The sequence below is a fragment of the Rhipicephalus sanguineus genome, chromosome 3 (assembly GCF_013339695.2).
Source record: "Rhipicephalus sanguineus isolate Rsan-2018 chromosome 3, BIME_Rsan_1.4, whole genome shotgun sequence".
Lineage (NCBI taxonomy): Eukaryota > Metazoa > Arthropoda > Arachnida > Ixodida > Ixodidae > Rhipicephalus > Rhipicephalus sanguineus.
This window is the reverse complement of record NC_051178.1, coordinates 162,178,873-162,201,138: the sequence shown is the minus strand read 5'-3', so window position 1 is coordinate 162,201,138 and position 22,266 is coordinate 162,178,873. Positions and strand designations below refer to the sequence as shown.

General features: G+C 46.3%; 1 protein-coding gene across 1 annotated transcript; it reads left to right on the top strand.

The window, feature by feature from the left end:
• Window positions 1–1,465: 1,465 nt before the first annotated feature.
• LOC119387607 (uncharacterized) lies at window positions 1,466–20,718 on the top strand. Its single transcript, XM_037655044.2, has 3 exons — window positions 1,466–1,806; window positions 15,132–15,308; window positions 19,426–20,718. The coding sequence occupies exons 1-3, from the start codon at window positions 1,795–1,797 to the stop codon at window positions 20,236–20,238; spliced, it is 1,002 nt and encodes a 333-aa protein (XP_037510972.1). The 5' UTR covers window positions 1,466–1,794; the 3' UTR covers window positions 20,239–20,718.
• Window positions 20,719–22,266: the final 1,548 nt, after the last annotated feature.

The window sequence follows — 22,266 nt, the reverse complement described above, 5'->3', positions numbered from 1 at the left end:
TAAGCTTAAAATACTAAAGCATCGCGTGACGCATCCAGTAAAACGACACAGCTTCATATTTAATTCATTTTTTAAATGTTGCCCGCTCGCAGAACTTCGGTAAGAGGTACAGGTGTGTGCGAGGCTTCCACTAAGAATAAAATAAAGGGGCAGAATCGATGAAATGCACCTTGAGGTGTTTCAGCGGCTACTTTCTTACTAGAAACTGAATCCGAATAACCTAACCTACATGGTTATGCCGTACCGCCAAACTTACATCAATTTTTCAGCTCGTGTTTCCCTTATCGGAGGGTTTCCTAGACTATCAGACATTGATGGCACACAAATTACTCTCCATCTCTATCGTCATAACTAACAGCGTTCATGCTATCACTTATTGCCTGGCGTAACAGCCGTAGCGTTATCGCACGCTTTAAAAATAAGCATCTTGTATCCAGGAGAATGGCCTTGTTTACATGCATCACCCCTTCGTAGGCGACCGAACGTAAACACGACAACCTCAAGAGATAGCTTGCCTACGTGACCTCGTATCAATTTTATTTAATCTGTTATTTATTCTTGCGTCGAAGGCTAAGGAATGATGTTGCCTAGACGTGCAACAAACTAGTTCACGCACGGAACTGTAAAAAAAAAGGAACAGCCCAACGAAGAGGCGCACGGGTGGCGCCATTTGTCTTGCCACTTCAACCCCGAAATGCGTTGCGCAGGCATTGGCAAATGACGATCTTTACTTGTTTTAACTGCCGCAGCGGTGGCGGTCAACGCTGTTTTTCTCCCTGTCGTATGACCCCGAGACGCAGACATTGAACTTGTGGTTGGTCCGGTAACAAAATAAAACGAAACAAAAGGAGCGGCGGAAGGACAGCAAGTCACCACCAATTCACGATAAGGTAAAGCTCCCCTTTAGAGACTGCAGCTTCGACTGAACTGACTAACCGCCCTTTTCGACTAAACCCCCCGCCGAACGTGGGGTGCCGGGCGGATCGCATATTTACGACTACGGCATCTTCGCTTCTTAAGTACGCGTCTTTTATGTCTCTTTATTGGTTTGCCGTCCTTGTTGCCTAACCGCCACGTGCAACCGCGCGTCTCGTTTTCGCTCGTTCTCTTCGCGGGCGAAGAAAGGGTGAACGCGAAGGAAGGAAGCCGCCTCAAGTTCACGAGGTCAATCTCGCTGACAAGGTGAAGGAACGGTCGCAAGGTCGTCTCCGAACTTTGGTCCTTCTTGTTTTGTGCTTGCCTCATCCTCTGTGCTTTCCACGAGCGAGGTTGATGATGCGCTGTGAAGCGTGCATAGGTGAGTCGTCTGGACCTGTCGATGCTGCTTGTGTTTTTTGTTCGTTATTCCTCTCTGTGGTGTACGCTTTATTTCTCTCTCTCTCTCTCACTCGCTTTTTTAGGCTCTAACGTAGCTCATACGCTCGCGGACAACCGACGCACTCTTTCCAGCCCAGAAGCGAGCCTCGTCCGGCGGCAGTGGCTGGAGCTAGGAGGGGACGTAAACTAGGGCGTCCTGCCCCTCTCCGTATAAAAACTGCCGCGCCGGACGGCGAGAAAGTGAAAGAAATATCAGTGGGGTAACCGGGAAGAGAGCGAGCCGCATCCTCCGCAGCTTCTTCGCTTAGCGTGAGCCCTTCGAGTTCGGTACGCCTGGCGCATCCGATCGGTCCGACCCGACCTTCTTCGGAATCGACACCTGTACGCGACCTGCCTGCCTTCTCCGTTTGGCGCTCGGAGGCTGCGTCTTTCCTCTCCGTGGAGATAATAGGCCCGCGTTGCTGAAGCGAAATCGTCATGATTTTTCAGGTGAGTGCAGCAGGTTACTTAATCCTTTCGCGACAAGCGTGGTGATTTGTTGCGGTGTGTGTGTACTTTGAGGGCTCCGCTCGTTCTGTCCGTTTCTATTGTTGTGGCAGGTTTTAGAGTTAAGACTTACATCAGCTATCGTTACTACGATCTTTTGTTGGTAGAGTACAGTTATCTTTCTAGCTACTAACGCTGTTTGGGGCCTATACATTGTAACGAATCTATTCCAGCGCTATATCATCTCGTGCTTCAACAGTCGTCCGTGTGATGCTACGCTTACGAGATCATCATGATACTCCAGTAGTGAGTCCTGACAATAAAAACTGTATAAAATAGAGTAAGAACAATCGTGCATAAAACAAAAGTGAGCTATAACTATTCGCCTTAGTGCTCCAGGGAATGTGAAAACCTTGGCCCACGTTTGCAAAGGATAGCGAGCGAAAACAATCGAATTCTACGTGTTCAGTTGCTTCCAAGCATTGTGTACGGATTGAGTGTAGGCTGCTGCATGTTTACTTTGCTTCTAAGTCACTGGTTCACTTTGTGTCAAGAAGATTTAGCGCAAATAGCCGACTTTGTACGTAGGCGATCGTAAACGTGTATTGTGCTTTTGTTTATATCTTTATTTTAATTGTTTGGCTTTTTGTAAGCGGGGTATAGATTTTATGTTTTGGGGATAACCGTCTATACAGCAGCCCACCTACCCATGTTTTCACACCTAAATAAAATAAAACGTTAAAAATAAAATACGAGCCATCAATCTTTCAGGGCAGGGTCCTTCAAATTAAGATGATGAACGTGATGTGCAAAAATTATGAACATATATGTAATCTTAAGCACATCGTAAGAACAAGGCAGTTAGAAATTGAGGAAACAGCAGGAGAATGATAACTGTGAAGTCGGAACTATTCGTCACCCGTAGTTAGGAAAACGAGCTGATGCTGACCGGAAAGCAAGTTACACGGGACTCTTGCTTTTTTAAATCTTTTTTTCATAAACTGTTTCCTAATCACGTCTCTGTGCGTGAAGCATTAATAGAATAATCAATTCAGCTTTCGTTGAAGTTTGAAAGCGGTAACAAAGAGGGGTGTTTGTGGGTAATCACACCATACTGCATGCACCCAGTGTGAGGTCGCCTGGTGCGCGTATTGTATGTGTTTCTTTTAAACAGGTGACCAGTTTGCAGTTTTTTTAGTCGAACCAAGCTCCGCGCAGCGCGCTAATTAGAAATGCTATTTTTTCAACACTTTTATGCCCACTATAACAATTGTTGAAAGGTCCTGCAGCCACTGCAACCAGTTCTGTTCATTGTCACGACCAATGAGAGGCAGGTTCCGTCTAACAGAACACTGAGCACAATTCACTTATGCCTTATTTGCAATCCATAATTCTTTGCCCGTTGTTAGCCCCCATTTGCCGGCCAAGTGTTAGATAACAGAAGTATACAAAGGACCAGAAGACGTTTCCTAGGAGTTAGATATATTCATTTCCCAAGGCTGTAGAAAACATGGTAGTCAAGCCATCAGACAAAGTTTCTGGGCTCAATAACAACTCGATCATGTTATTCACGTGCACAGTTCTAATAGATTTAGGACGTTTTAAAACTCAACAGCTGAAAGAAAAAACGTCGCTATGGTGTAAAATGCATCGTAATTTTGCTTATTTTATGCATCGTAACTTTTGCTTTTTTATTGCGTTTTATTGTATATTTATGATGTTTCTGGGAGGTAAGAAAATTACCCGTGGAAAGAAAGCATTGCAACGCGCGAACTTGGCTTGGGTTCTTTTTCCAGTTTGAAATTGACGAACAGGCGTTCAGTGGACAACGTTTTCAATCCGACACACGCTATAAGTTCGCTTGAACGGTGCACGGACAGAACTGACTGGTCGTACTACTTGAAGCAGTTTGACTATAGTAACTATTCGGATTGTCTTTAGTGTTTGACACATGTATGAGCACCTGAAAAGCGTGCCCTGTTCCTGGGCTACGGCATATAGATGCTTAATTCTGAATGCAATAATTACGCTTAGAGAATGGCCGTTATGTTGAGAGTGCCATACTACTAGGTGAAGGTTAGCACAACTGCACACACTGGAGTAGGACGATTAACACCTATTCACCAGGTAGAACAGAGTGGACCATTTTTGGTAATTTGTACCGTTTTACGTCACGTGTATATTTTCTTGCATGAACATGGTAGGAGCTTGAGATAATTGCCCTCCAAGTATGCGCATTTCATGTTAACCATACGAAAGGTATTGAGTAAATTGAGAAAGATGCTCATCTAACCATTTCAGATGCCACCTATGAAGAAATGTATGTAAGTGCCTCAAATCGATACAACGTCATTTCAAGGCACTCGATATTATATCGCAAAAAAATGTCGTAATACGTTAATTTATGTGTGTTATAGTAATAATTCCGAATTACCCTCTAATTAAATATTATTTTTTTCTGAAACCATTCATGCTCGGTTTTTGCATAAATAGAATGAAATCTCAGGCGAGAAATGTAGTGAAAATTCGTTTTCGCTTATGTTCATGTTGAGCAAAGAAAAAATGTGCTTTTGACGTGAGTCGCTGGAAGCGGCACGTCGAACGACTCGTCGAATAAGGTAGTGCCTCCAGCGAAGTGATCATATGCAACAGTGCACTGCAAAATGAAGTTAAATGAAGACAAACTTATTATGCAGGAGGTCCAATTCATCCAAAGCTCAATGTACCTTGCTCTTTCTTAGCTCCTAGTCGAACAAAGAGCAAGAACAAGTGGTGTACACAATTGCGTACATAGCATCTCCAAGGGTTAAGTTAGACGTGAGGTCGGTGCTCCCAAGGCCCCTGCGAAATAAAACCAGGATGGCACAGGTCTCCAATTTAGACCATTCCTCTTTCGTTTCCTCAAATTGAAGAAACATCCTTCACTGCCAAAGTCGATTGCGATATAACGACAAAAACCACAAAAAGATCCTTCTCCAGATCTACCTTTTTTTTTTCTCGAAATCTCCGAAGCCACAGCCTCGCGTCCTTTTCCGGTCAGGCGGCCAATGAATGAATCCAGCATCACAATTTGTCCACCCGCCGGTCTCGTCTCCCATCTTTACGTAGACTTGGCCTTCCACAGAAAAGGAGGCCATTATCGAAGCGGAAGAAAGAAGAAGAATGGAAATGAAGTTCCTCCGGCCTTCCTGTCTTTTCTTTTTCGATGATTCTCGGCGTTTCCTACGGCTAAAAGAGCGGCGGCGGCGGCGGCATTTTGTTGTTCCTCTTTCTGGTGTTCTCTATTGAAGCAAGTCGTGCGGGAAGGCGAAAACCACGCTTTGCTCTCGCCGAGCCATCCCGACCGCGCTTCCTGGACTCCTCCGGCGGTTGCGAAGGTGCGCGCCGGCTCCAGGTTCGAAGATGGAAGTGTCAGAGAAACGTGCCGGTGATAATAACGATCCACGGCCCCGGTCGCGCAGCATCGACGACGGCATATCCCCTCCTTCCTCGTCAGTTTTGCGCTCCTCGCCGGGAAACTTCGATGCCTCCGTTGCCCGTTTCTGCACCATGGCCTATACCATTTCAACGCTGCCAAACTGTTCCACGCGTAGCATCCGTTATAATTATACACTTTTTTTCTTTTCACGAAGCCAGGATCTCGCGTCACGTTCCGTATTTTCTTTTTGACCGAGGAAGAGGTTTAATGTCGGGAGGCCGGGTAACACCGGTTTCTCGCGGGGCCTCTCATGCGCGGTGCTATTGAGAGGCTTTTACACGTACGTAATGTGTTCGATTCCATCAAGCAGGAAATGAGACAGTTGAGAAATGCAGGATGCGCGCAATGCTTCCTCAAAAGCTGCGATAACCCTGACGTAGCGTGGCGACAGTGTTGGTAGTTAGTGCAATATCGGTCGAATAGAAAGCTGTACCATGCCGTGCAAGTCAGTGAGTAATGCACGTTCCGAGCGCTCGGAATAACATGTTATAGCGTCGTTGATGCTTGTGCGTTCTGAAGTCCGCCGCAGGCAGTGCTGTGGCTCAGTTATTGCGGGGCTTAGTTGCTGACACGAAAGACGCGGGTTCGATCCCGTCCGCCACGGTTGCATTTCGACGGACGCACACTGCTAGAGGCCCGTGTACTGTGCGATGTCAGCGCGCGTTAAAGAACCCCAGGAGGTCGAAAATATCCGGAGCTCTCTATTATGGCGTCTCTCATAGCCTGACTCGCTTCAAGATGTGAAACCCCATAAGCAAACCAAGTAACCAACCAGAAATCTTCTGGTTAATGCTGTGACGTTGCATACTGAATTCTGTTACGAACCCTCACTCTGATCAGCGCAAGCATTTTAGTCACAGGACCATAACACGCGCCTCGTTCAACTTCACTGGGAACATGTTTTACTACTCGGCCATACAAAGCAGCACATGGTGGTAGTAGCATTGACCTTGGATTGTCAAATACGTATCCTAAGAAAGGTTTAAATGTGAAAATGTTTAAACAGCCAATATTTCCATATTAGTCCATCACAATTGATATGGACAACATCTTCATACTTTCATATTCAACACTGTAATATAAATGGACAATATTTTATTAAATGGACACATTTGTTTGTAATAGGCAATATTAAGATATTGTGAAGCAACTTTTAGCCCGCAAGACTCTCTCTTGAATTCGCCGAGGCTGAGCCCCGCAACCCAGGCCAGAGTGGTGATGAGTATGTACAGATGAGAATGAGAAGATGACGTGCACTCCCCCCCCCCCCTCCGGGCGCGAGAGCGGCCAGCCCGGCCACGTCTTAGATGGAAACGGGACGCCGAACGAATTGCTTCATACGTGAAACATAAACTAGCTCAGAACCGCGACAACGACGATCCGAAGAAAGCTCGGCGATAGTGACACGACAGTTCACTGGGGATGTTTGTTCAGCAATTATAAAGGTCCCAATGAAGCCTGACTGAAATTTGTCGCACAATCCTGGAGTACGAATAGGCATCCAAAGCAGCACTTCATCCCCAGGACTGAAGGAGACGTCGCGATGAGAGCTGTCGTAGCGTTGTTTGCGATCTTGCTGACTCGCTTCTGTATTGAGGCGAGCACGTTGCCGACATTCGTCTAGTCTTGAGACGAACTGCTCGAATATGGTTGCCGAGGTGTCAGTTGGAATACTTAAGAAAGATACGTCGATGGTGAATGTCGGTGAACGGCCGTACTCGAGGTAGAAAGGAGAGTAGCCAGTAGTTCGTAGGGCAGTTGTGTTGTGGGCAAACGTCACAAAAGGCAAAACTGTATCCCCGTTGTCGTGGTTTGGACCGATATACATCGATAACATATTTGGTAGTGTGCGATGAAATCTCTCTGTCAATCCATTCGTTTGAGGGTGGTAGGCTGACGCCGTCTTATGTACTGTGCCACAAGTCCTCAGTAGGTCTTGAATGATGGTGGACAGGAAAGTCTTGCCGCGATCCCTCAGCAGGACGCGAGGTGCAGTATGACACAATACAAAGGCGTTGAGAAAGAAATCGGCGACATCTGAGGCTGAAATTTTACGTAGAGGAGCAGTCTCTGCGTACCGAGTCAGGTGATCGACAGTTGCCACGATCCATCGATGACCTGCTGGCGTGGCGGGGAGAGGTCCGACTAGGTCTATCCCAACAATGGCGAAAGGTGTCTCGGAACACGGGATGGGTTGCAATAGGCCAGCAGGACACGAAGTTGGTCGCTTCTGCCGTTGACACAGAGGGCAAGATGCAACGTACTAGGCTACAATATGAATATTTTCATTTTCACCGTAATAAAATTTCAGAACATAAACCGTGCGCGACTTCGCACTGCATTGCCTAAAATTCTTGCTGTTTGCGTATTCAGTCACGCTGTACCATACCACGCAGTCGAGTGAGCGTCAGTCTCACTCGAAAACTAAAACAGTCGGTGTTTTAGTTTTCACGTGCCTTCGTGGTTATAGTAAATAGCATCTTGAACTCGAAAGCAAGAATTGCAGTCATTTCGCTTTTTTTTCTTTGAGGCAGTGGCTGCAAGCTGTCTAGCAAGTGCGTATTAGGCGTCGCTGGTTCAATGAAGGATCGGCAGGTTTGGAAGCGAGACGCCATGCATACGTCATGAATAAACATAAGCTTTATCAACGCACCTTCACCCGTTCGTCGAACCGCAGTGCATCTAAGCTATCTGGCAGGCATTTCACACTCCTCATTTGTAATGGCGGATGTGGGGGTTGCGAAAGTAATGCGGCGTAGTCAACCGTGAATACACAACGAGCGGCGCGGTGTCACAAAGGGCGGCGTCACAGAAGCGCGTCCCCGAAGTTCACGGTTATCGATGGCATGGCTGGCTACCGGAACAGCTGCGCGGAAACCGGTCGAGTGGAGCCCGCGAATTTTAGCCAGAGAGATCGCGTTCAGGTCCACTGACTGCAGTCGCGCCGGTCTTCCGAGAACCAGCGTGCGCGATAGTGACGGAATTATGTATCGCGTATGCCCCTCTTCGCATCTTTTCGTCCAATGCTTATCTCAATTGATAGCCTGCCTTCGCATTTACTTATTTATTAAGGCGAAAGCCTTAGATGCCTCATTAAAAGACAAAAATTGAACGTCGGCGGCGTCCACTCTAATGATAAAACAAGATTATCATCCCGCGATGACGTCACCATAACGTCACAGATCGCCAAAATTTGTGACGTCATCTTGACGTCATTACATGGCATTGTCGCTTGGTGAAAGTAGGCCGATCACGGAGGGCATTATAAAACCAGGTAAGGTGCAGAAAGCTTTCGGAAAGTTGCGGGGCATGATCAATACATGAGAAGAAGAAGATGGCGTTCGCCTTCCAGTCGTCTTAGGCGAATGCATAAGGGACCCTGTCAATGTTTGTTTCCATTGGCAGGGATAATGAGTTTATCTACATCCCCGTGCCTCAGAATGGTCCATAAAACATGATAGACAGAAAAATGTGAAAAAACCACCGGATCAACCACATTTCCGCCAGCTTTATCATTTTTTTTCTTAATGCAACAAGCTTACCATAGATGTTAAAGCTTAGCGTGGATGAAAGTGCATTCAATCATTATTTCAGAGTGAAATTTGTTTTCTTTTTGATAACACAACGACAGAGCATTTTGATGTTTTAATAGACGGACCAGCAAGCAGTGTGCGTTGTGGGACTCTTTGAATGTGTCAGCGCAAAAGTAACCATTGCTCTAGGGACCACACAGACTCTCCTGCCTTCAAAATAACATTGTGTCGGAAATATCGGTGAACGGAATGTTTTTTGTAGAGAATCGTATTGAACGCGGTACTTCGAATTAAAGCCACTGCTTCGAGAACACAGCACGCTCGTTTTTCTTCCTCCTAATTTATTGGACGGAATGTGTCCGTCTGTAGGTGTACTTATACTCCGACATATTGGAAAGGAATTCCAAGATTTTGTCTTGATATGACTTAACAGCTCACGAAATTGATCGTTTTTTTCTTGACCGTAAGGCCGTTATCCATTTATATAGCGGGGCCGAAATACCGTAGGAACGACAGTCTATTGAGCAAGAAGACGAAGTGAGAACGGTGCTATAGCTGCCAACCGAAGACAGTGACTAGCAGAGGGCGAACCCGTTTCTTGTCCGCCACTTGTTGAATCGACTGGCCGCCGCCATTCCCGCCCTCTTCTGCACACACATCTTCCGGCCTCGATAGGAGCCGATGGAGCACCGATACCTGTTCCCACGCCGGACGCCCACTGCTCGACGGCCCTGCGCAACGCACCTTGAGAGATTGGTTGATGGCGGGCTACGGCTTCTCTGGTACCGCTATCGCAGGCACAACTCGTGGCGGGCCTAGCGACACTTCGGCGGAACTTTTTTCCAAAGAGGCAGCGTATAAGGTGTTAGTACCACGTTTCGATTGCGGAATAAGACTCGTACAACAAGTGCTGTTTGCGGAAGTGCAGCTCCGAGGAGCGCGCTTGCCAGGACTGAAAAGCCCTAATTTAGGGTCCCTGCGCTTTGGTGCCAAATTTGATAGAAAGTGCAAATGCTTCTTCCCTTGGAGCGTGTGGTTCAGGGATATTCCTGGAGAGCTTGTTTCTCCACTCTAGGATACACGCGAGGTCACACACGTAAGGGGAACCATTCCCATGTACACAACCATAAAGAACGAAGAGGACAGACTTTTGGGCTAGTTGGTTCGTTACGTTCATTGAAGCCATAGCGCTGATAAGACAGGGACCACAGAAAGAGAGATAGCGCACGTCCTGTCCTCTTTCTGTGGTCCCTGTCTTATCAGCGCTATGGCTTCAATGAACATAAAAAACGAAATTTAGAGCAATATAGCGCGAATTCATAATTGCAGGGACGAACTAAAGGAGCGGAATTTGAGTAACCGTAGAATGACATGCTTGCGGAAGCTTATTATTCAGCAAGTGTAATGTTCACAAGAAAAATATTTAGCAGCCAATTATTAGGCGAGTGCATCGAAAAGGAGCGGCAAGCAGATCAGACAGGGGGAAAAAGCTCTAGATTAGGAGCCCCTCGTTTTACTACGCTGTACTGAGAAGAACAAGAGTCATCTTTAAGACCAATGTGTTTGGGCGTCTGCTTCGGTACACGCAAGTGGCGCCGCTCTACATTCATGTGCAAACGAAAGAAATCATTGGGACATCTGGCACTATAGTGAAGATATATCATTTGAGCAGCAAACATTACAAGATACTCTTGCGTGACCCTGCCCAGCTGGCAACGCTTGAGACCTTTGTCTATGATATACTAGAAGCGTGGGTGGTCAGATCTTGGGCGTGACGGAAACCCCCTGACCCGGCCCTGCATTCGGGTGGCTTGATTTTCAATTTGAATATATCAGCTTTCGTCCTTGAATTGCAGCACTGCCAGGAGAGGAGGATATTCAACGTTAGCCTCACTTTGACTGACAGGTGTGCGTGCGGCACTTCGCTATACAACCGGAACAAATTGGCACCGATTGTTGACCGTTGCGTCACAATGTCTGTAGGAGGAATTTCGTCACCGGCCAGCATCTAACGCCTGTCACGTCGGTGCGTCTCCGGTGCTCGCCTTTCGGCATTCCTTCGTCCAACAAGAGCGTGTCGTTTATAATTCTCAAATCGTGCGCTAATGACCCCACGTGACCTCAGCGTCGTCTGCGGTCACGGGGTTGCGGAGCTTCGCTTCAGCACGTGACCTTTCGCTTTAGTGAGGATTTATTTTTCTTCTTGGATATGGTAGTAGAGGCATGTCATAAAAGTTTTGGTCAACTTTGGGCTGTCCGGCAAGCCGAAGGTGCCGCCCGGGTCCAAGGGCTTCAAGCCGTCACCTGACGCCATCATCATCGACGGAGAGTGGGACGGGACAGGGGTTAATTCATTCATTCATTCATTCATTCATTCATTCATTCATTCATTCATTCATTCATTCATTCATTCATTCATTCACGAGAGCTGAAACGAAAATGATTTGTGTCGTCACCAAGGCTCATAGCGAGTACATCTGGTTAATTGATTCATATCCATCCAGCTTACACCTTTCGTTTCGTGGCTGCACTGTTAGGCCAGAAAAATCGAAATGTGCGCTCGATATCTATAATTTTCTTCTTCTTGAGTCAATATGCTTACATTACCAGGAGCATTGAGACGATCGATCATCTTTATTGTTCTTGCTGCGTCCTCTTTGTGCACTCCCCTTTTTACTTTTGGGATCGTGGATTGCTAAGAACGCCATGAGCTGAGGATAAAATTTTATCACACTCAGCGAAACACACATTTTGCATTCTTCTTCCATCATGTTGTACTCAACGTGACAGCAGCCGCATGCACATAAGAAAGATGCCTTGCCACTGAATCGCTAAAGAGTTGAGCTAAACACTCATTACCACGGAACTGTTGATAGTAGCGCTGTCCTCGACGAAGCAATGCGAAATTATTGCGATTGCTAAAGAACTTGCCATGCCAAGCAACAGTTGTATCTGTTCATGGAAATATGACTGCGCGATAGCGAAGTAAAGGTTGTTGGAAGTATCGTCCGTAGGATTCCTTAAAATCATAAAGAGTCTTGTTGGAAAGTACGGCGTTATATAACGAAGCTTTTCTTTCCCACGCGCTCATTGGCCAGGCGCCTTCGCCAATATTGTGACAAGTATTAAAACTGCCTGCCATATTTACGCAAACAAAATATCTTGCATAAAAGCTTCGCGTCAGAGTTTGTCCACGTACTCTAACCACAACCCCACTGCTGCTCCTTTTAACTAACATAATAGCGAGAGTTTGGCGAGTCGTTTATCGCTCATGTGACGAGGCAATTATAATTGAGCATAACTAGAAAACCTAAAAGCCCGTTATGCATGTTCAGCTGTATTGTAAAGTAAAAATTATGTATCTTTAAGAATTCACTGAAGAAGAGACACAAATTAGCTCAGCTGTTTCAAACTCGTAACTATTAGAATATATTCTATTATATGCTCGCATTACCTATAGAGTCCTTTGGTTTCGTACTGTCTTCAAAGTGCTGCAGCGAGTAGATGGCGACATAGACTGCGAGACTATAGCTTCTGTGCTTGCATGTTCCACGCGTTTACGAGTGCCTTATGCAATTCGCAGACAACATCTCACGACAGTACTCTTCCCGGATGTGAAACGGTTGCTCCAGCGCGACGGTCACCAGTTTCTGTTTGAGAGTCACGCAGAAACTGCGTGCATGTGAAACCATTCCTTTATTACTACTTTTACGTTGTGCTCTTTCCTCTGGTGCAATACCAGCAGGACTGCTGCGTTCTTACTGTTTTTATCATTCTTTATATAAGTTGGCGCGTCATTCAGTGTACAATGTAATTTGATTTGTGCAGAATAATTCTGTTGCTCGTATCCTTGGTGAAAGCAGCTGCTGGACAGCAAATCTGAACGTCTAATTTATTAGGTTGCTGCTGTGCGTTATACTTCTGAAGTTTTTCTTCACCATTGATGTTATATTTGAAAAGCTTACTTTCAAACATGCACATTTTTTTACTTCGCGTGCTAAATTTCTGCCTAATTCATGTCTCCCATGGTGACGGTTGAGCATATATAATGCGGATGTTTATCTAAACATTCTATTCACACCCACAACCCACCATAGCGGGCCACTAGAAATTTAAAAGGCTTGTACTAGTGGAGGTAGCCTGATTTGGTGTTAGGTTTGCGACAAGTGATCGTGTGCTTTGATAGCGTGATGGGATCGTGACATACGCATGTACTACAGGCAGAGATGCGTCCGCGTTTGTGTGTTGAAAAATTTAATATACATAGGTCAGCGAAATCTACATTTGCTAATTTTGATTCTCTGTTGTATCAGTGCCGTGAAGAGTAGTCGTGATATATTTTGAGAGCAGCGTCCGTCGCACCGTTTCAAGTCACGTCTTGCCTCAGAAGCGAAAGTCGTCCCCGATCTGTGTTTCTAATGATTGCGGCTTACAGAGCAAGCAATCTGCAATGCAAGTTACCCGCTAATTAATGTGTGTGTACAGGGCGAGGTGAAATATACATGATTATATCATGCGGAAAATGCTTGGCGGCTTGCTTGTTTATCGCGGTTGCCACTTGAAGATGAAAATTTTTATTAAGGTAATGCAGGAGGAAAGACGTGTGTCACATTTCCTTGTTCGGTTGCATTGCGTTTGCTGCACGCGGGTTGCGGTAAAGAGTATTTCAGCTACTCCCTTCCGCTATTATAGGCAGTAAAAAGTAAACAACAGCGTTAATTAAATAAATGAATCCAACTGACACGAAATAAGGAAGCACAACAACACTGAAGCGGAGCTTCACTCCTCATGGAGGAATCCACGAAGATACAATTCTCTTCAAGTTCCTTCTACAGTATGGCGCATAAGCACACGATTTACTGCTTCGAAAGTTGCGCGTGATTACGATGTCGTTCACCAAGATCGATGTGGCAGTTGATGCGTTCTATTTCGTATTTGCCATACGAATTTTCGTCAAAACCTAGACTTGAAGAGGTCTATATATCTGTATATAGACCTCTTATGGTTGTACTGTACTTCAACTTTCCTGGAATGGGATGAAGAGGTATATATTCAAAACGAAAGTGTTTCAATTGGGTCGTCTATGGCTACTTTTCTGAGTGACCCGTTGTTAGCGAAATATGATAGAGCGTTGGCTGGCTGAGTGAATTATCCGTCATAAGAACTTCCAGATATGTGAAAGATTATTTGATCATTATGCAATGCTATTCACGAATGTTTCATCCGCAAGTCGCGCAAGTATTGCACACCTTTCGCCAGTGCCTCAGGCCGCTCGTGGTGACTCACGAGATGCCGGAGAGGGACAACATTCGTTTCCTATAGATCTCAAAATCTGCGTTTCAAAAGCCCACACTTGCTGACATTATGAGCCTCGTGTGCAGAAGCATATACATCCTTATACATCGGCTCACAGCACTGGTGTAGAAAGGGGCCGGGGGGGGGGGATTCATGCTCATCGAAATTTTCAATTGTGGCTACTGGCGCACATACAAACGCGTACGTGAACATGAATAAAGTATGGTTGAACCACGCCCCGTCTCTCCCCCCTAAAAAATTTCTGGCTACGACACAGGCTCACAGTGAACTAGAAAATAGAGCTGTAGTATTCATGTTTTCCAAACGTGTCGGAGAGGTCCTGCAATCACGTGTCAAGCCAGTATTTTTGGCGTAGTCGAAAGGCCTAGAAGAAGCCCACGCCAGTTGCTCAGTTCTGTAGCTGAAGCAATGCACAGAAAAAGGAAACATAGGGTAATGATGGGAACCTCAAGGGGGCGTCGCCACCTGTATTTTCTTTATGCGCGTTTTCTTGCTTACCAAGCGTCTTATCGCGGTAACAGTGAAGCCTTCGGTATTGTGAATTTGTAATATACTAATACGAGACAGGCCGTTTTTATCTTTACTTCTCCTTTAAGATAGCAATCCAAAAAACGCCAAAAAGGGAAGATGGAAGTTTGCGATGAAACAATTCGTAAACAGCGTTTGCTCGAGCGGACGTTCCGACAAGTGGACTTGTCTTCTTCAAGGCTGGAACTTAATTATGTTCGAACCTTGAAGAAGACAAGTCCACTTGTCGAAACGTCGGCTCGAGCACCCACACACTGTTTCCGGACTTTTTTTTTTGAGATAGCAAGCTAGTCATACATGCTTCTGGATCAAAACGCAATGGAATTCCTTTGTGCCCCTCAAACCTGCCGCACTACACGATGCAGGCAATATACGTTACTGGGTTTGCGTACTGACTGTAAGATGTCGTATGCGCGGATTGTATGGACCTTTATGCAACTACGTTTCTCTTTGCTGTTCTCTTCCTGCTGCAGATGCTGCTGGCCACTTTATTGCTTTGCGCTCATGGAGCCCGGGCGTTACGGCCGTACGAGCCGCTAGATGAGGATTCGAATTCGGGAATTCCAGCAGTGCATGCGGCTCCGGCCTTCGGGGACGGCAAGACTCCACAGGACGACGTACCCACGCAGGAAGACGACATGATGGAAAATGTACGATGTCCGGGGCACCTCCCTTCGCTTTGGAGTAATCCGCAGAAGGCGTAGTCATTTAGTCTATCGTAATGGGTTGCGCGTTTAGTCCGAACGCCCATTATTATGGCGGAAGTCTTAAATGCCTCATAAAACGCTAAAATTGATCGTCGGCGGCGTCGGCGTCAACACGAGGAATGCAAAAAATCATCATTACGGAATGACGTTACCATAAAACGTCATAGTCACGTCACAAATCGCCAAAATTTGTGTCATCATGACGACAAATAACGTGACGTCATATGTCATCGCATGACGTCGCCGCGCGGTAAAAGGTGGGTTGATCACGGAGGCAGTGTAAAATCAGGCAAGGTGCAGAAAGCTTGCACTCCCTCCGATCCTGGAGACAGTGCACAAGCATGTTAGGCGCTGAAAGTTTCAGGAGCAGAAAGGGGGGGGGGGGGGAGGGGCTAGGTGAATACATTGCCGAGCACGAACATGCTTGTCGAGAAACTTTAGTGGCTAACCGTAATTCTCCTCTTCTCAGTATGCCGTTTCGTGCAACCTGCAAAACAAACAGAGACAAGGAGGAAACATAGCGATGCTCTGAAACTCAATGAGGGTGCTGAATTCGTTGAAAGATGTCGTGAAGCTGTTCGTGCATAGCGCCAAACCTGAATGCGCGTTTTAATGTCATGGAGACCGTATATATTTCTTTTAAGCAACTGTTTTGCTATACACCACCAGCGGGTTTTTCCCGAAGTTATGTACCAACTAGCCCAGCAACAAGATCTTCAAAAACACACCGTCGGAGTTAGTCGCTGCTAGAGCAAAAAATTGCTGCTGCACAACGACGAGCACCTATTGAGAATGTAGTGGAGAACAATACTCTGCGTTGTTGTGCAGAATGCGCCACATAAAAAAACCAGCGGCGATGCTTCGAATTCGTGGCTTCAGCGCGTTCACGATATGCATATATAGGCACTGCCAGAGCTGTAATTGTATACATACTTGGATTTCGTTCTAGGTGGTTCCAAGCGCTCAAATGAAGCCCCGCTAAAGGGTGTTCTTTCTTCATTGAATGAAAGAATGACTTTGAGTGTGGTGAGATGCAGGTGTCTGAAAACAAGTATAGCTTGCCTTCCGTAGTACATTTCTTCGACTGAGCGCTCACAATCACCTCACAGTCACATCACATCCACTTGTTGCCACTATAGTCATCGCTTAAGGTATTTTCTCAAGCACCTGATGCTTCAGTCATATCGAGAAACAGACATGAGCAGCAAAACATTCGTTAAATAACGAGGCGGCGAAAGAAACTACTTAAAATCTTATCAAATTCGAGATAGAAAGCATTGTACTGTCCCTTTGCAAGTATTCCGGCTTCCACAACCCGGAATCGCATTTTACACTGAGATAGCCGCGCGCTGAACATATTCGTAACTAACAGTTTAGGCATTATGCCGACGTCTTATGTGTCGCCTTGATGCAGGTGATGAAAATATGGCGTAATGTAATGCAAATATCCCTGTATCTGTGGGAACGGAAGATATACACTGGGGCCTCAACAAAACAACAAAAAAAGCTATTACTGGGCCTCTTCATTGTTTTCTCCGCACTTTACCATTCAAAGATGTTTTAATGGCGTAATGTAAGTGGTGCTCAGCAAGGGGTTTGAGTGCGGCTATGTGGGTCAAGTATTCTGGACCTTGCACCTATAGCGGCGAGAAAGTGAAAGCATATGCAGCCTTGCTTGGGGCACCTGTCAAAAGCATCGCGGAAGGCCACCGACCAAAATCTTTGTGTGCCTTGCACCCGTCAGAAATATTTTGACAGGGTGCCTTGAACCGTGACGTCAAGGGCGACTTCGCGCCAACGAGATTGATCGCCGTTTCAGTTGTCGTACTTCGTTCGCTTACGAGTCTCGCCTTGTTCTACGCTGCTTCATTGATGCAAAGCAATATGGTCGTCGCCAAACCGATGAATTGGTGAGGCAAGCTTTTGTGTATCCTGTACTGCTTGTGTTCGTGTGGACGATTTCACGCAATCAAAGGCGCATCGAATTCCTGCTTGGCATGTTGAAACCGAAGGATTGGTAGCGAAAGCGCCTAACGTTCCGCGCCAGTTACCCTCCATCTAGTGAAAGAGCTGAAGGAATTCATTCCTCCTTGCAAAAATGTGTTTACTTAACGCTAACGCATGTAGGACAAGATCAGCGAGCGTGAGATCAGAGCGCACTTGATATTACCGTTTTTTTTTGTTTTCTTTTGTGCAGTACGCTCGTTGTTTCGGTGCATATGCGTAAAGCGTTACTTTAGAGAAATCGAATGACACTCAGTCAATAAATGAAATAAATAAAATAAATAATAATGACTTCACAATGAACATAGTGTACAAGGTCAAGAAAACGCTGCGCCAAAGACATTTGTGTTTTTACGTTTCGGATGTTACATTTGTCTTTTTAGATAATTGGCAGCTCGCGACCCTATGCTTGTCGCATAGCGCTGTGTGACCTTCGGCTATGCAAAGCGATGAATTCGTTACAAGCGTCTGCAGCAGCAGACACAACAGCGCACATACTAGACATAAAAATACAAATACTGAGGGTGACTATGTACACAGCTCACATTGTGCCAGCTGTAAGCTTTGGAAGAGCCTAAGTGATGCCTTCAGTTACAGGTAATATGTTATACCCACGTCTCGCCTATTGTAAGTTATCTAAGAAGTGGGAACTGTACGTAGAAATCGCGGCTTCACCCTATTTTCTAATTGTATTTTTAGGCATTTTCAATATTACCCTCTTTTCATCACTCAGTATCCGTTTAACAGCAATACCTGCTGGCGTTCTTGAGGAACACTCAGCTTAACCAAAGCTTGTGAATTATACTTTTTTTATGTATATATGTGCGTTTGGGACTGTACGTACTATTTGTGTGTATATGGTGCAGGCCCGTAGCCAGGAATTTTTTTCGGGGGGGGGGGGCACTTGCTGAAAACCTTGAATGTTTGAGAAACACACCCATTTTTAGTATTTATTTTTGGTAAAAACACATACTTCACCAAAAGTTCGGGGGGCCCGGGCCCCTAGGGCCCCCCCTCTGTCTAGGGGTCTGATATGGTGTATATGTGATCATTGTATATACCATAGTCATCACCCGACACCTGGAGTAGCAAGCCAGGCGACAAACCAGGCCAACCTCTCCGGGAATTTCCTTAAAGAATACTATCTCTCTCTCTCACTCAAAAAGATGCACTAAACCTCTCAAGCGGATATAATTATTTAATGTATCTCATGGCGTTAGAGATGGCGCACTCAGACTGGCTGTGGTATTTAGTTAAAATATGGTCATCTTCAGGAAAGTGCATCAGCTGTTTTAACGATACGTTCGTGTTAATTGCGACTCAACTGTGTACGCTATACTATTACTCGTACACATATTAGCCACGAGTTAGTATGTAGATGCACTTCCGTTAACGTCATTGTCACTGTACCATTTATATGGAATGAGACCGACACGTACAGTGGCCATGGAAGACCTGATCTTTATTGCTTGCGCACCGGAAGTGCTCGAGCGCGTTGCCAGACTGGGTGGCGCACATCGATGGTCTTAGCGGTAACCGATACATGCAATTGCTTTTTCTGCTACTTCAGCTTCCTAAGAGCGCATGGAATGTGACGTGGTTTTATAGTCTAGTCGTTTCTGGACCAAAGGGAGCCAAAAAAGCAAAAGACAAGCATACAACGATAACGTTATCACAGGAAGACGACACTTGTAGTTATCAAGAATGGGCGAACAAGGAAAGCCTCAACACGAAGTGACGATTTCCTCGAGGGGACTTGTCTTATATCGGGTGGATACAATTCTTCCGTCGAAAAGTTAGCTCTAGCCCAGCTGGATTGCTTCTCCAAAATTATTCTGTTGTTTCCTGAAAGCATGCCGGAAGGGCAAGAGTTACGTTTAAAATGCAGTCTAAGGAAAACCAGACTGCACTACCCCCGCTGACTTTCGAACTATTCCCACAGGATGTGTAATGTACGATGTGTAATAGTTTCCGCGGGAGCGGCCCACGACGCTGCCCTAGGGCATCTTCTCTCAGGACGTTTTTCAATAAAGTTCTCTGTATCTGTATCCCGCAGGGAAACACGCCACTCACGCGGCAGCAGGCGTACCACTTCTCGTACCAGATTAGGGACGCTGACGGCAACTCGCAACATCACAGCGAGCAGAGCGACGTGAGAAACAACCGCAGGGGCTCCTACGGCTACCGGGACGCGAACGGTTTATACCGCCACGTGACGTACGTGGCTGACAGGAAAGGCTTCAGGGCGTGGATCAAGACTAACGAGCCAGGTACCACTAACCAGGAGCCTGCCGACGTCCGCATAACGGCCGAGAAGCCACCTCAGAAGGTCGTCGACGAAGCTACGTCACCTCCGGCGAAACCGAACGTCGTCGCCGATCCCGCAGACGCGGTCCCCGCTAGACCTGCGGTCTCAGCCGTCCCGGCTTTTACTCAACCCGAAGCGGTCCCCTACCACCCCGTCCATACTGCGGGTGTAGGTGGCTACACCCGCCGTAGCGGCCGTGCCCTGCTTTCCACGTATCGGCTGCTGGAGCGTACGAACTTTCCCGGCCAGTGGCTCCAGTGCCAGCCATCGACATCGCCACTGGCGCCTACCCGACGTACGACTCGAAACGGTTGTCCGGCGCTGGTTACGTTCCCACTGACTACAGTAGCCAGAGCGCAGTTCCTGTTCATGATTACCAGAGGGTGCCAGAGGCGGGCGTTGCCGACTTCGAGTACTACCCGGAGCCTCAGAGGATACAAAATTACGCGGACCCAGACGGAGTACAGGGCTACGCGTACGCTCCGCAGTCTTCGTACTCCAACCAGGCTGTACCCAACGCCGTCCCTGTTTACAAGTCGATTCGCCAGTTCCCGACACTGAGCTCGTCTACGGAGAAGAGGACCGGGGACTCGGGCGAACTCACCGAGAAGCACGGGATTCCCGTAGGCGTCACGTACGTTAACCCGCAGGACGTGAGCCGCCCATTCGACCGACCACAGCCGTTCGATATCGCCCCGACCGGTGTGGCTTCGAGGTACAAGAAGTACCTCGACTGGAACCGCCAGGGCAAGCTTCGCGACTAAGTGCCTGTCGTGCGTGGTCGCCGGCGACGTCGCTTGTAAATATTCATGCCCTGGTGCGTAGTCCTGTCTGCGGGCTGTTTCTCGATCGTTATACTTTGCATGCGTGGGATTTTTGTTTTTTTCTGGCGCGCTTTGTGCTGGTACAACAAGGCCCGCCTGTGTCTGTGTGCCATTGTGTTGTGATTGGTCTCATCGGTAACAGTCGGCGTGAAATGTTTGCTCAAATGAGGCAGCGATGTTGTTTCAATAAACCTCAATTCATGTTGTGCCATATGAACCATGTCTCTGTTTGCTGGAGTGGAACGGTGCGTCGGCTTTGGGGAAACTAATTGAATGCAATCTGAGACTGACGTTAATGCTTAAAGCAGCGTCATTTATTAGTCAGGAGTCACACAAAAAATTAAAAAACAAAAACAAGAGGGCTCTTGTATATCTGTGAGTGGGGCTTTCTGGTAGGTAAATAAACACCCTTCAACAACGGGTCTTACGAAAAGGCTTCGATCCTTTTAAACATATTCCCATTTGTCCAAGCGAAGGCTACATGTATATCATCGTTTTAGTTTGTGAGGAATTGAAACGCACTGGGCGAACACTCTGTGCCAGACCTTATTATATATTATTATTTTCGGAGCGAGTTTGCCTGCATTAATCGAATTCGCATCGTACTAGCAATATTTAAAAACTATATTATGGAAATTGCGTGCAAGGCATTCCACCACCTTGTTTATTCCTCTGATGTTGTCGGAAAATGCAGAGCGCTGGCAACGCCACGTAGGCTGAGCGTCTTTTTTTTTTGTCAGGTAAGGATACTGCTTGTATGCATGGTTGAGTGGATTTATGGAGTGAATTACGTGTATGTTTCAACCAAAGGGTTCTCCTACTTCAAGTGCCATCCACGAATGGTTGCTACCGCACTAAATTTCTCGCTGTGTCTCCAATCAGACGTTGATTACTCAGGAGAGATAAGATATATGATAGTTCTTTTCTACAGCCAAGGGATAATTTGCAAATTACTCACCAAGACAGTTCACTCCGGCTTAGTAACTGCGGCTTGGTTTACTCACGCTTCGACGTACCTTTGGTACTTTAAAGTTACCAGACACTCCTTCTCTAAAACAACCTCACCGCTTATTTTTGCAAAAACAATTCTAATCCGCTAATGGATGCTATCAATAACGTTTATTCGCATATAATTAATTTTGTGATGTTTCCTCAATAAACATCACTATTATAATTTAATTATATTATCTAGGGTTTTACCCGCCAAAACCACGATGTAATTATAGAAGGGCTCCGGAAACTTCGACCATCTAGTGTTCTTTAACGTGTACTGATATCGCACATTACACGGGCTTTTAGAACTTCCCCTCCATCGAAATATGACCGATGCGGCCAGGATCGAACCCGCGACCTTCGGGCCAGCGGCCGAGTATAAGTTAATTATGTTCACGCAGGTGTTCTCGTGTATGAAAATATTAATACATGTGTAGGTGGTGGTTCACGTGTTCGCGAGGTTCATCGACAGACGGCTAATTGGACGCAATGCGAGAGCATAATTTAGATATGAGGTGTCGACTGGGTGAGTCAGTGAGTTGAGGCTTAACTAAGCATTTCCTTTCTGCTTTCTGTAAGAGAAAGAATGGGAACGGTTCAACGGTGGCTATAGATAAACGACCGGTTGATAGTGCCGTGTTTTTATAAATGGGGGTTAGCGGCCGCTCGCAAAATCCTCTTGTGGAAAGTCACATTGAAAAGCTTATTCGCAGAACAAGTAATACACGAGGCACCGTTTAATTAATTTATTTTCCTTAATTTATTTTCCTTA